This window comes from Lepidochelys kempii, chromosome 5, assembly GCF_965140265.1.
Source record: "Lepidochelys kempii isolate rLepKem1 chromosome 5, rLepKem1.hap2, whole genome shotgun sequence".
In the NCBI taxonomy this organism is placed as follows: Eukaryota; Metazoa; Chordata; order Testudines; family Cheloniidae; genus Lepidochelys; species Lepidochelys kempii.
The window spans coordinates 75,998,814-76,011,484 of record NC_133260.1 but is presented as its reverse complement, the minus strand read 5'-3'; the positions used below and the strand labels follow the sequence as shown (position 1 = coordinate 76,011,484).

Here is a 12,671-nt window from a genome sequence, read left to right as displayed (position 1 = left end):
ATCTTTTAAAGGTGTTGTGCATGTGTCCACTGAGAACAAGGACTAAGGGGTCACACAGGGAGCTACTGTTTTATTAAAAGTGTTTGCTCACTGGGTGTTAGTCATAAAACGATGAAAGACATTATAAAGTTACTTAACTTTTAACAATAAGCTGAATTTATCAAAAATTAATTAAAATCCCCCCAATCTACTTTTCACTAATGGCCTGATGCTGCAAAGATTTGCACATAGAATATACCTACACTACAGAGTCTCCAGCAGCATATGCTATAGCATAGATGCAGACCTATGTTTGTTTGCCTACATATAAATGCTAAAATAGAATAAAGTCAGGCTTGATTAACTCCAGTTGTGGACTACAATAATACATATTAAATAACAAACCGAATTAAACTAATGCAGAATAACGCAGCCTACGTCCAGAACCAGCGCAGCCACTCATGGAGTTAACCCGGAGTAACTCTGGGCCAGTGCGGATGGAAACACACCTGCCCAGGATGTCTGGGCAGTTTCACTGTGGTGGGCGCGACGGCAGCGCCCAGCTCTCACACGCGGCTGGCCAACAGCGTGCCCCGGCCTCGAACACTGCCCGGGAACCTTCCCCCGGGCGCGGCTCTGGCGCAATTCCGCGGGGGGGCGGGGAGCTGCGCAGCCTCCCCCCGCCCAGCCCCATCTCCTCCCCTCCTTCTCCGCTGGCATGGCGCCTCCAGACCGCGATAACCCGGTACCGCCCCCACCCCCGCACACACAAGGCGGGAACAGTGACCCTACCTGGCCTTGTGATTGGTTGAGCAGCCCATGGGGACGGTCCCACGATAGGCGCTTGACCCCCTGACACACACTCACACACGGGACGGGGGCCCTGCGGCCTGACCCGAGCTCCCCCCCGGCCGCCGCCTTTCGCGGCCTCTTAGCGCCACCTGGCGGCCGTCTCGCACATCGCAGCCTCGAGCAGCGGCTTTGCGCAGCCGGCGGCGAAATGGAGGCGGCAGCGGCTGGGAGCGAGGAGTCGGGCGCCGCGGAAGGGCCCGTTGGGACAGCAGCAGGGCGAGAAGATGGCGGCTGCGAGGGCCTGTGGGAGCTGCCGGTGGAGCACTGCGTGAGGCGGGCCGAGTGCGGGCGCTGCCGGTGAGGAGCGGGGCGCGGGGTCAGCCCGAGCCGGGCAGCGGGGCCTGGCGGCTGCGCCCCCTGCTGTTGTGGAGGGGAAAGCGCTGGGACACGGGCCGCTGTCTGCGCGCAGCTCTGCCCGCACCATGCGCGGGCCGCAGCGCGGGGCTCCGCCGGGTCAGCCTTGGGCGCGGAGCGGGGCGGGACGGGACGGGACGGGACGTGCCTTCGGGAGCCCCGAGGCGGGTCTTCTCGGGTGTCGCGGGGCGCTGGTCTCCGCCTACTGCTCCTTTGCAGGTGCAAGTGTCTCTGCTGAGCCACGGGCGGGGGTTGCAGCTCTGCCAATGGCTGACCTTGGCCAATCACTTCACCTCTCCATGCCTCAGTTTTCTCCTCTCCAAAAAAAAAAAAAAAAAAAGGGGGCGGGGGGAGATGATGTGGTATTCCCTTTGTAAAGCACGGTGAGATGTACAGGTTGTGGGTTTTATACCGCACGCTTCACCTTAGCATCTGCACACATTCCACTGGTGCGGTAAGTGAGGGGGCCGCATTTTTGTTATGTATGTTCCCTTAGCCTTTCCCCTGAGGGAGATGTGTGGATGCAGATGGATGGGCAGGTACAAGGCAACAATAAGACCGTATTTGTCAGCTTTAGAGGCCCAACTCTTATAAGTGCATATAGATAGAGTTGAAATTACAGCAATAGCATTATAACCCCACCTGCTACAGTCCTGCTGGTAACTCATGGATCAGAAAGCTCAGTACCGAATGGTACATAAGAACGGTCAGACCAAAGGCCCATCTATCGCAGTATCATAGAATATCAGGGTTGGAAGGGACCTCAGGAGGTCATCTAGTCAAACCCCCTGATCAAAGCAGAGCCAATCCCCAGTTTTTGCCCCAGATCCCTAAATGCCCCTTCAAGGATTGAACTCACAACCCTGGGTTTAGCAGGCCAATGCTCAAACCACTGAGCTATCCCTCCCTGTCTATGGACAGTGGCCAATGCCAGGTGCCCCAAGGGAATGAACAGAAGAGGTAATCATCAAGTGGTACAAAGCACAATATTCTAGCTCCACAACTTGGGTTATAAGTTTATGTACATATTCCTAGGAAAAACTGTTTAGTTGCCTTAAGTAGTCATTTCTACCAACCTGTGCTCTCCTGATTTTGATCAGTATACCCAAGTAGTATCCAGCAGATGCTGAACAGCTGTGAGGAGGACCTTAAAGCCCCAATCCTGCATGCACTGATGTGCGTGCTTAATATTCAGTGTATGTAAATGTGCAGGACTGCCCCAAAGCTATTAAGTCCTAAATCGGTGGATCATATAGTACCGTAGTTAAGTCAGAAAATAACCCAGTGTCAGTGAAAAATAACAGGAAATGGCATTTAAAAATAAAAAGACACGGCAGAACTAAGTTTGTGAAGTCTAGACTAGTACAGCGAACCTTAATTCTACTATTTAGTAGTTCTTGCTGTTATCACTTTGTATTGTCCTTGCATTATCGTGTTACTGCTTTTTCAGTGTCCTTTACTTGTATTTCCCTTTAAAGAAACACTGATATTTTATCTTAACTTTTCTTGATAGAACACCCTTGAAATGGTGTGTATCAGTATTTTTAAAAAATCTTTAAAACAGTTTCTTTTTTGTTGTCGTGGTGTGTTTAGAAGGATCTTTTGGGTCAATTCCGGAACAATATTGCCAAATGTGCTTGAGCTCCCTTCCAACGACACTTTTTCCTCTTCCTCTCTCTTCACACTTTCTGTCTCTTCAGTTCATATCACAGGGTATGTCTGATTAAAACGCTACAGCAGCACAGTTTGTTTACCTTTGCGGGAGATACTGCTGCCTGCTTATTTACAGTGTCACCTGCAGGTGAGAATAGGCATTCACATCGCACTTTTCTAGCCAGTGTTGCAAGGTATTTACAGGCCAGATATGCTAAACATTCATATGCCCCTTCCTGCTTCGGCCACCATTCCAGAGGACATGCTTTGATGCTGATGTTACTCATTAAAAAAAAATGTGTGAATTAAATTTGGAACTGAACTCCTTGGGGGAGAATTGTATGTCTCCTGTTCTGTTTTACCTGCATTCTGCAATATATTTCATGTTCTAGCAATCTCAGATGATGACTCAGCACATATTGGTTTTAAGAACACTTTCACAGCAGATTTGACAATCGTGAAATGAGCATAATTAAAAATTTAACTCTCAGTGGTGAAATGATAATTAATATTTATTCAGTGGTTTGAGTTGCACTCTTCCAATATTGTTGATAGAAGGATAATCTTTCTGTAGTCAGAAGTCAGTTTGTCTTGTGTTCTGTATGTTTTTGAATTATAGTGTACTCTTTACTCCTGGGGGAATTCTGCACCACTGCACATGTGCAGAATTCATGTCCTCTGCAGATTTATGTGCTTCCCCACAGAAAAGTGTTTTGTCAGGGAAGCTAAGGGAAGCCACAAGAGCAGTCATGCGACCCTGCCCAGCAGTATGTTTTGGGTGCTTAGGGCAACTGGCAGAGAGGTAAATCAATGGTGGGTCAGGGTGCGGGACTGGGGAAGATTCGGCTGGTGGCTCCTACCCTGCGCCAGGCTCAGCTGCTAGGTCCATCTGGGCTCTGGAGGACGGAACTTCCTCTGTCCCTGCACGGCATCCGGGGCTGGGTCAGACCCACCCCCAGATTTTTCTCCCCAGGCTGCAGGAAGCTCTGCAAACTCCCCAACCATCGCTCCTCAGCGGCAGAGATCACTGTATGGGGAGTTGCTCCCCCATCCACCCAACCCCCGTGCATCCAGAGCCCCTCATACCCAGATCCTCGTGGTGAGCCTTACCCCCCCCAGCCAAGAGCTCCCCCTACACCTGAACCCCCCCAACAACCTACCCCCACTCTGCTGAGTCCCACTCCCCCAGCATCTGGACCCCCCCACTGAATCCCCCACATCCCCCTGCTGAGTTCTCTTCCCCCCCACACACCCGGATCCTGCCCTGCTGAGCCCCAACCACCTTCACGCGGAGCCGCATTACCATTGCACCGAGAATCACTCAACAAGCCCCTGTGCATCCAGATTGCCTCCCACACCCAGATTGTCCCACACAGAACCCTCTCAATCCATACCTGTATCCTCCCACACTAAGTCCCTCCACACTTGGATCCTGCCAGGGTGAGCCTGCCTGCCCACACCTGGCATGTAGGGGCAGGGCCCTGGGGTGTTTTGTGGGGCAGGCTCGATCCTTGCGCTGTGTCAGGGTTGGATGCAGTCTCACTGCTGAGCCATGTCCGTGGGGGAGCTGCAGAGTGACCTCCTACCTCTGTGCAGCCAGTTGCCTGTGCTCCCCAATGCTATACTGGAGCCTCCACATTTATTTGACAAATAAAATTTGCAGAATTTTAAAATATTGTATGCTGAATTATTATATTTTGGCATAGAATTTTTCATTTTTTGGTGCAGAATGCCCTCAGAAGTAACTCTTCAAAATCCCTTCCAATACCACTGTAAGTTGGTAGAATGTTTCGAAGTCATTTTAACCCATTGATTGGGGAGAAATCTTCAGTTATCCCTGGAGTTGTTGTGGATAATGATATAATACTGCCATTTAATGCCTCATGGTGTATTTTTTGTACAAAGAAATTTGTTTAGATTTATAAAATGTGCTTATCAAACATAGGCCTTATTTATAAACAAGTTACACTAATTTAAAAGTAAACTATATGTTGCACAAACCCATTTAAACATTTTGAGGCAAAGTGTTGCTTTCATTTTAACTAAATCTGTTTCTGCATGGTTTAGTGTAAATACTCCAATGTTTGTGTATAGACAAGGCCATAGTTAAGAACACCTACAGAAATAAAATACACAATAGTTGAAAACTAAGCCAAAAGCAGGAGTAATCACTGGAGCTATCTGGCTTTAGATTCAGGAAGACAACTTTACATTTAGAATACCATCTTCACAAACAGGGCTAGATTTTTTTAAAAATGAAAATATAAGGTGTGTGTATATACATGCAAACTGCATAGAGTATATTAATAATAGATATAGCCCATGTCAGTGGACATCACAGATCTTTATGATCTTATTACGAGATGATGATTAAAGACTGTTCTAGGTTAGTGGATTATTGGTTTGTTGTACGTTCTTTTGATGCCAGTTCACAAACTGATTTTTACAATCCCCACTCAACCAAACGTGTTTTGGTTGGAGAAGCTATCAAGCTTGTTATAGGCTCAAAATATAACTCAATTGAAAACATGTATGCCTTGTTTGAAAACATGTCTATGGTGGGTCTAGCTGGGTAAACCATCAATTAAACTAGAATACTGGATTAGCTGGGATGGATACAATGTGAACTTGCCTGTCATGCCATTGATCTGCCAGCTCTAGTCCAGTGAGCAACCAGATGATTGTAATTGACATAAGTGCTGTTCTCTGAAGCCTGTCCCTTTAAAATACAGGTTATCTATTTTGTATTAATATAAAGTGATTGCTGTCAATAAGATTAGCAAGTGTCTCAAGAAATATTTAACAGAACTGACTTTGCTAATTCTAACAAAATGGAAAGTAACAGCTATTGATTCTTTCACCACCCCCATCATCCCGCCCCTTCATTTAATGAACTTCGAAAGAGCTTAACATTTAGATGTGACTTCTCATCACATATACATTTTTGAATTTTTTGATGATTGCAATTGGTTTGCCATTTTTAAAGATTTTTTTTTCTGAACATTTAAGCAACCTGCTTAGCAACAGGGGTTTTTTTGTTTGTTTGTTTGTTTTAAATTGTAATCAAGAAAAGTAGATCCAATTTAATTTCTATGTCATTCTTGATAGCTATACTAAAAGAAACAAACCATATTCCCTTTTGAAATTTTGCTTTATATTTAAGCACAATTTCAATTTTAGGAGACCTCCTGTGGTCTCTTCCAACCCTAATCTTCTAAATGAGACCATGCAGATATTTTATTTTAAAATTATACTAAAATCCAAGCTGAGGTTTTAGGGTTAGGAAATGGTGCTCTTACGTAGACCAGTGCATTGCTGTTCCCTGAATGTGGTATGCTGCTTTAAAAAAGGTGGTTGGTCATATAAAAGAGGATGACATAAAGCAATATATAGCAATTTGTTGGCACAGATCTTGGTTAAAGGTCTGTAAAAGCTATGTGCACAGTTCTTCCACAAACTTCAAAGGGAATTGTGCATGAGAAGTATTTGGAGGAACAGGCCCTATGATTTTAACCAAGGAAAATTTAAATTATCTGGAATATCATCTGTAATAGATCTGTGTTCATGTGTTACTTGTGTGCTTGTGAATTGAGGTCTAGCAATCTGTGAAAGTAGTCCTAGGTATCTTTGTATGTTTGTGGAATAGGAGTAATAATTCTTGCTGTTGTGAAAAAGAAATCTTTTTAAGACAGCCGTTGCTGCTTTTTATAATTGTCATACTGTTTGTTTTTATTAGGGCTGTCAAGTGATTAAATAAATTAATCGTGATTAATTGCGCAGTTAATAATAGAATACCGTTGATTTAAATATTTGTGGAAATTTTCTACATTTTCAAATATCTCTATTTCAATTACAACACAGATTACAAAGTGTACTCACTTTATAAACAAAAGAAATTGTACTTTTCAATTCACCTAATACACGTACTATAGTGCAATCTCTTTTATCATGAAAGTTGAACTTACAAATGTAGAATTATGTACAAAAAACCTCCATTCAAAAATAAAACAGCATTATCTCCCGTAAATGTAAACAAACTTGTTTCTCTTAGGTTTCAGAGTAGCAGCCGTGTTAGTCTGTATTCGCAAAAAGAAAGGGAGTACTTGTGGTCTAAGGTGCCACAAGTACTCCTTTTCTTTTTGTTTCTTTTGGCGATTGGCTGAACAAAGAAGTAAGACTGAGTGGACTTGTAGGGTCTAAAGTTTTACATTGTTTTGCAGGGTGGATTTGATTGAAATCATGATTTAAATCATTAGTCAGGAAGACTCGATTTAATCATAATTTCTACATAAAAGTGCATTCTTGTTGGTTGTTATAACCTTAGTACATATTCTTCACAACTCAGAGATAGATATAGGTTTCATTTTTAGAAGGTACACACTATACATTTTTAGAGTGATTTATTTTGAAAACTTTTCGGATTAGTTTTACAGCTATCTCAGAAAATGAATGGTTGTTTGGTTATTTCATTTACCAAAGGCAATTTAAGCAGATATGTATGAAGTCATTGGGAGGTGAACTCTCTCCAATTCAACAGGTTAATCATTAATATTTGGAGGATTTTCTTGCCATCCTGCATTAGGAGGAGAACATCCCCAGACACACATTTAAATTGCTTTAGTTAACTGAAACAACAACATTTTGTATTCTGGATTTTTTTTTCTTCAACAGCAAACATATAATATTTTAACAAAACAAGCGTATGAATTTTTGAATTCAGCTAGATATTCAAGTTTTTTAAAATCAGGGTTGTTTTTGTTAAAATTGTTTTTTAACTAAAAGAGTTAAATGAAATATTGTAAAAAAAACAACAAAAATTAAATTGACTGTCAGCCAGGTAACATGAGAAATTTAAAATATTGGCTTCTGCGGCTAAGTTGGTCGTCTTCACCTTCATTTTCATGTTTGTTCATAATCTGGAAAAGAAAAACAAGCTTTCCTGCTTTTTCAGGTCCCAAATGATTTCTCAATTTGGCATGAATTAGCCCAAAGGAAGATACCCCAGCAGAAGAAGCTACTGCTGTTAAAAGTGAGATTATCACTTCAACAGTCTCTGAATCTAAGTGCTTAAATGACTTCCACCAGTTCACTGGTATGACTTTCTTTAAAACATCATCAGGAAACATATTTCTTGAATGGTTCACACTTAGCTCTGAAGTTTATTGTAGTTGGCATTATGGAGGGATGATTGCTGGATGTCCATGTCATAGCCAACTCCTCTTCTTCAGCAGTTAAGGTTTCACCCTGGTACCGAGTATTGAGAATATTTGCAAGAAAATGAGCTGGAGATGGTGCTTGTCCCATTTGTTTTTTTAATACTTGTAATTTACCTCTGTCATTGCATATTTCTCTTTTTAAGATCTCACTCAGTTCCTTCCAAATTTCAACAGCATCAGCAATAGAACAGCTATTTCCCTGCATTTTGTTCAAGGCTACAGAAATAGGCTTTAGGGTACTCAGCATGTGTTCAACATTTCTCTTAAGCCCAATGTTGAGAACTTTGGCTATGACAGTGCCATCTATTTTTTTCATGATTTTGTTCTCAAACTGTCATCAGATTAGGCCAGTTCTTGATATAGTGCTCAAAACAGTCCACTACTGCGTTCGATCGCTCGTCTTGTGGGAGACTTAGCTTGGTTCCTCCCACATTTTTCCGAATAGCTGCTGCTAAGTGGTTGTTACAGAAGTATCTTGCAATTTCAGCAACATAAGCCTTTATTTCTGGATCACTGAAGTCTTTGGCTAGGAGGTGCATCAAATGAGCACTGCAACCGTATGTTATTAGCTTGGGATTCTCTTCTAAATGTTTTTCTCATTTTGGATATAATTGCAGTATTGTCTGTGACCAAGCTGCGTACTAGACATTTGCATTTTTTTTCACAGTTTGTTATAGCTTTTACTGCTATTTCTTGTAAGTTTTCTGTTTTGTGTGCATTTCCTGAGGTATCAGTTGTTTCTGTAAGGAAGACATTCCCTTCTTCTGTTGTCACACAAGCACATACAACAGGATCATTGTGGACATTGCTCCACCCATCAAGACTCAGGTGAACAATTTCATCCTCCGGACCTTTTGCACACTGCTCAATTTCTCTTTCATATACTTTATCCAGCAATTTGCCTGCGACATCTGCCCTGTTGGGTGGACTGTATCCTGGTCTTAATGACTGAACCTTGTTAATGAAGTTAATCATACAGAAAGGAGAGTTTGTTGCATAAACAAACCAGGCAATTTTTTCATCAGTTACCTCTTTTGTAATCTGCTGGTTCTTATCACAAACTTACCTATGGTTGTTTCTGGATGATGGAGATTTTTTTTAATTCCTTTTTGTTACAGGTGATATACTGAGGCTATGTGACGTATATGATGTGACTAAAACATTTGGCAGACAACTCTGAAACTATAGAAAATGATGGTGATCTTGAAGGTGGATAGTCTTCAGAATTCTGTATGTTGAGGATGGATTCTCCTAAACAAAATAGGTCAATGCAGTTAATAATAACTTAAATACTGTTCATTGAGTATTCTTCATTGCATACACTGACACTCAGTACTACTTCAAAGGTGAAATTGTAAAAGGGAGATCTGCCTATTTCAGTTATTTTTTATCACAAGTGCATCTAAAATGATAGTACTGTAGCGTAACAACTATATTTTTTCCTCAAACATGAGAATTCAAGAATAGTCCAGAAGGAAGACAGGCACTCCTTAGGAAAGAAGTATGAAATAAAAAAGTTTACCAACCTGAAGATCCTGCATGTTCAGACCTGCTCCTTTCATCAACTTCCTCCTGAGAAGGAACACTTCTTGTGATGTTGTTTCATGCGGGCAACCAGGCCTTGCATTTCTTTGTTGCACTGTTTGCATTTTCCATGCATGCCTGTCTTACCCACAGGTAGAGGAACTTCATTAAAATATTCCCAAACTGGGTCTCTTTTCCATCCTGCTGTCATTTTAGGTTTTCCCTTCTAGTGAGAGAATGGTATGGTAGATCTCAAATCAGTGAAGGCTACATTCCGAAAACCTCAAGGCTTCTGGAATATGCTGCTCAAACAGTTTCACTTTTGTTTCTACTGCCTATCCCTCCCTTCTCCCATTTATCTCCAGACTTCTTCTCCTTGTCCAGATCTATTCCACCCCCAACAATCTTCTATTCATTGAACTTTTTGAAACTTTGCACTTTTAGAGAAAGGTAAGGGATTTACTCTGTGCACACAAATTCGCAGAGGGACAATAAGGTTGAGGTCTGTTATTTCTTGCCTCTATATATTATTTATTTATTTAAAAACATTTTTGCTGTTAACAAGCATGTTACCTCTGGAGACACAAATCCAGAGTTTGAGAACTGCAACACTAAGCATCTCCGATGGTAACTTCTAGACTGAGCACTGAATCCCATTGGGTAGATAGAAAGATTAACCTAAATAATCTATACAGAAGCCCGTGGAGCCTCATAAGATTGGGTCCCTAATCCATGAACTATTGGAACTCATTTACAAAACTTTCCTGAAACATTACATGAATATATTGTCTGATACTATAGAATTAGAATTTATAATCCCTATTCCATGATGAGATATCTTTGAGCTATAATGTATCTTAATTAAAACTATCTTTAGATAGGATTTTTACTCAAAAAGCATTTTATCCAAAAAATCTGATTTTTTTAAAATTATTTTTTACAATCATTGTTTTTTATCCACCCTGTTTTGTTTTTGAGTGAAGTTGTCATTTAAAAAAACTACATTTGTAAGTTGCACTTTTGTGATAGATTGCACTACAGTACTTGTATGAGGTGAACTGAAAAATACTATTTCTTTTATAATTTTTACAGTGCAAATATTTGTAATAAAAATAATAAAAAGTGAGCACTGTACACTTTGTATTCTTTGTCGTAATTGAAATCAATATATTTGAAAATATGGAAAAACATTCAAAAATATTTAATAAATTGCAATTGGTATTCTATTATTTAACGGTGCAATTTATCCCTTTTTTTAATTGCAATTAATTTTTTGAGTTTATCGCATGAGTTACCTGTGATTAATCGAGAGCCCTAGTTGTGATAAAACATGTATACTTTAAAGGATGGCTGTTGTAAGAAAAACTAAATCTGAAATGATCAATCTGTGGTATGATCATTGTAACTATACATGAATGTTTTGGTGTACTGTACTTTATCCATGTGCTTGATGAAGGCTCTTAACCTAGATGAAGATAACTGACCCATTAGTGAAGAAAGATAATACACAACACCCCTGCATGCTACATAGCTTGTGAAGAATGTGGTGTGCTCAATAGTATCAGTAATGAATATGACATCTGCAAGTTTTTTGATGAAAAACTAAGTGTGAAGAGGCAGCAGACTTTTCCTGAGCACAAAGATGTCTGCAGTTTCCTGGTGGCACATTACCGAGCTATATGAACTTGTTTTCCAATAAATACTTAACGTAAACATGAATTTTAACAAATTTGCTTTAATTTAGAAAAAAGCTTAAGTATCCAAATTGCTTCAGAACCTTTGATTTCTTATGTTCTTAAAATGTGAGATGTAGGTACTTATCCTAGCTGCTCTAAATTCACAACAATTCTACCATCACTGAAAATAATACTTCCATATCAGTGACTCCAGTTTTTTAGTATTTTTTTGTGCAGCTATTGATACAGCGACTCCTCTGTGGTGCATAATTTTAAACAAATGACTTACTAGCCCGTAGAGCAGGTATGGGCAAACTTTTTGGCCCAAGGGCCACATCTGGGTATGGAACTTGTATGGTTGGCCATGAATGCTCACAAAATTGGGGTGTGGGGGTGCGGGCTCTGAGGTTGGGCCAGAAATGAGGAATTCAGGGTGTGGGAGGGGGCTCAGGGCTGGGGCAGGGAGGTTGGGGCGCAGGAGGGGGTCAGAGGTGCAGGCTCCGGGAGGCGCTTACCTCAAGCAGCTCTTGGAGGCAGCGGCATGTCCCCTCTCTGGCTCCTATGTGGAGGTGCAGCCAGGGAGCTCCGCGCACTGCCCCATCTGCAGGTTCCTCCCTGCAGTTCCCATTAGCTGCAGTTCCCAGACAATGGGAGCTGCAGGGGTGGCGCTAGGGATGGGGACAGCGTGTGGAGCCCCCTGGGTACCTCTAAACATAGCAGCCGGACAGGGGACATGCTGCTGCTTCCAGGAGCCTTGGCACATGCGCATGGAGCTGTCTCCGACCCAGCTCCCCAGCTGGAGCGCGGGAGCAGGGCAAGCCCCAGACCCCGCTCTGCAGCAGGAGCTCGAGGTTCCAGATTAAACAGGCTGGAAGGCCGGATGTGACCCCCGGGGCGTAGTTTGCTCACCTCTGCTGTAGAGTATAATATTTTAAAAAACATCTTGCAGACTTCCTTAGCATTATGTTCTCACTGGAAATATTAAAAACCAAATAGAAACAGGATGACTAGTTGAGCTACTCTATCCCTGAAGAAAGAGTTTTTTATTGCCTTTGATTTTTGATATTTAGTGGTGCAGCAAAAAGAAGAAAAACCTTTTAAAAGGAATGATAATTTTAGAATTATTTTTATGTGACAGCAATATTTTTTGTTAAATTGCCCTCATGATTACAGCTAAATGTTAAAAGTAAGTTTTCCATATACACACTGGAGCTGCCAAATGTCAAACATGATATTTGTGTGGTCAAATATGTCAATTTCAATAGTTGCAAAAAGTTCAAAAGCCTGCAAAAAGGCAGAGTAGATTTTCAGCAGCACCAAGAAACATTAAGCAAGGAAGAGGCTGAACAGGTATAACATAAATAGAAGATTTGTTCATTTGAATTTTAACAAGTTCTGGAGCAGCAAACAAAAAACC

At 41.7% G+C, this 12,671-nt stretch overlaps 1 protein-coding gene across 6 annotated transcripts in view; it reads left to right on the top strand.

The window, feature by feature from the left end:
• The first annotated feature begins 688 nt into the window (after positions 1-688).
• The window catches only part of DTWD2 (DTW domain containing 2), a 191,771-nt gene continuing 179,788 nt past the window's right edge, over positions 689-12,671 (top strand). For 4 of the 6 annotated variants that reach the window (XM_073344789.1, XM_073344790.1, XM_073344788.1 and 1 more), the window contains exon 1: positions 689-1,128. In XM_073344789.1, coding sequence (XP_073200890.1) covers positions 980-1,128 — 149 coding nt within the window. In that variant the 5' untranslated portion in view covers positions 689-979. The remainder of the gene's footprint in view (positions 1,129-12,671) is intronic. The other 2 variants (XM_073344786.1, XM_073344787.1) reach the window with 2 other exon arrangements.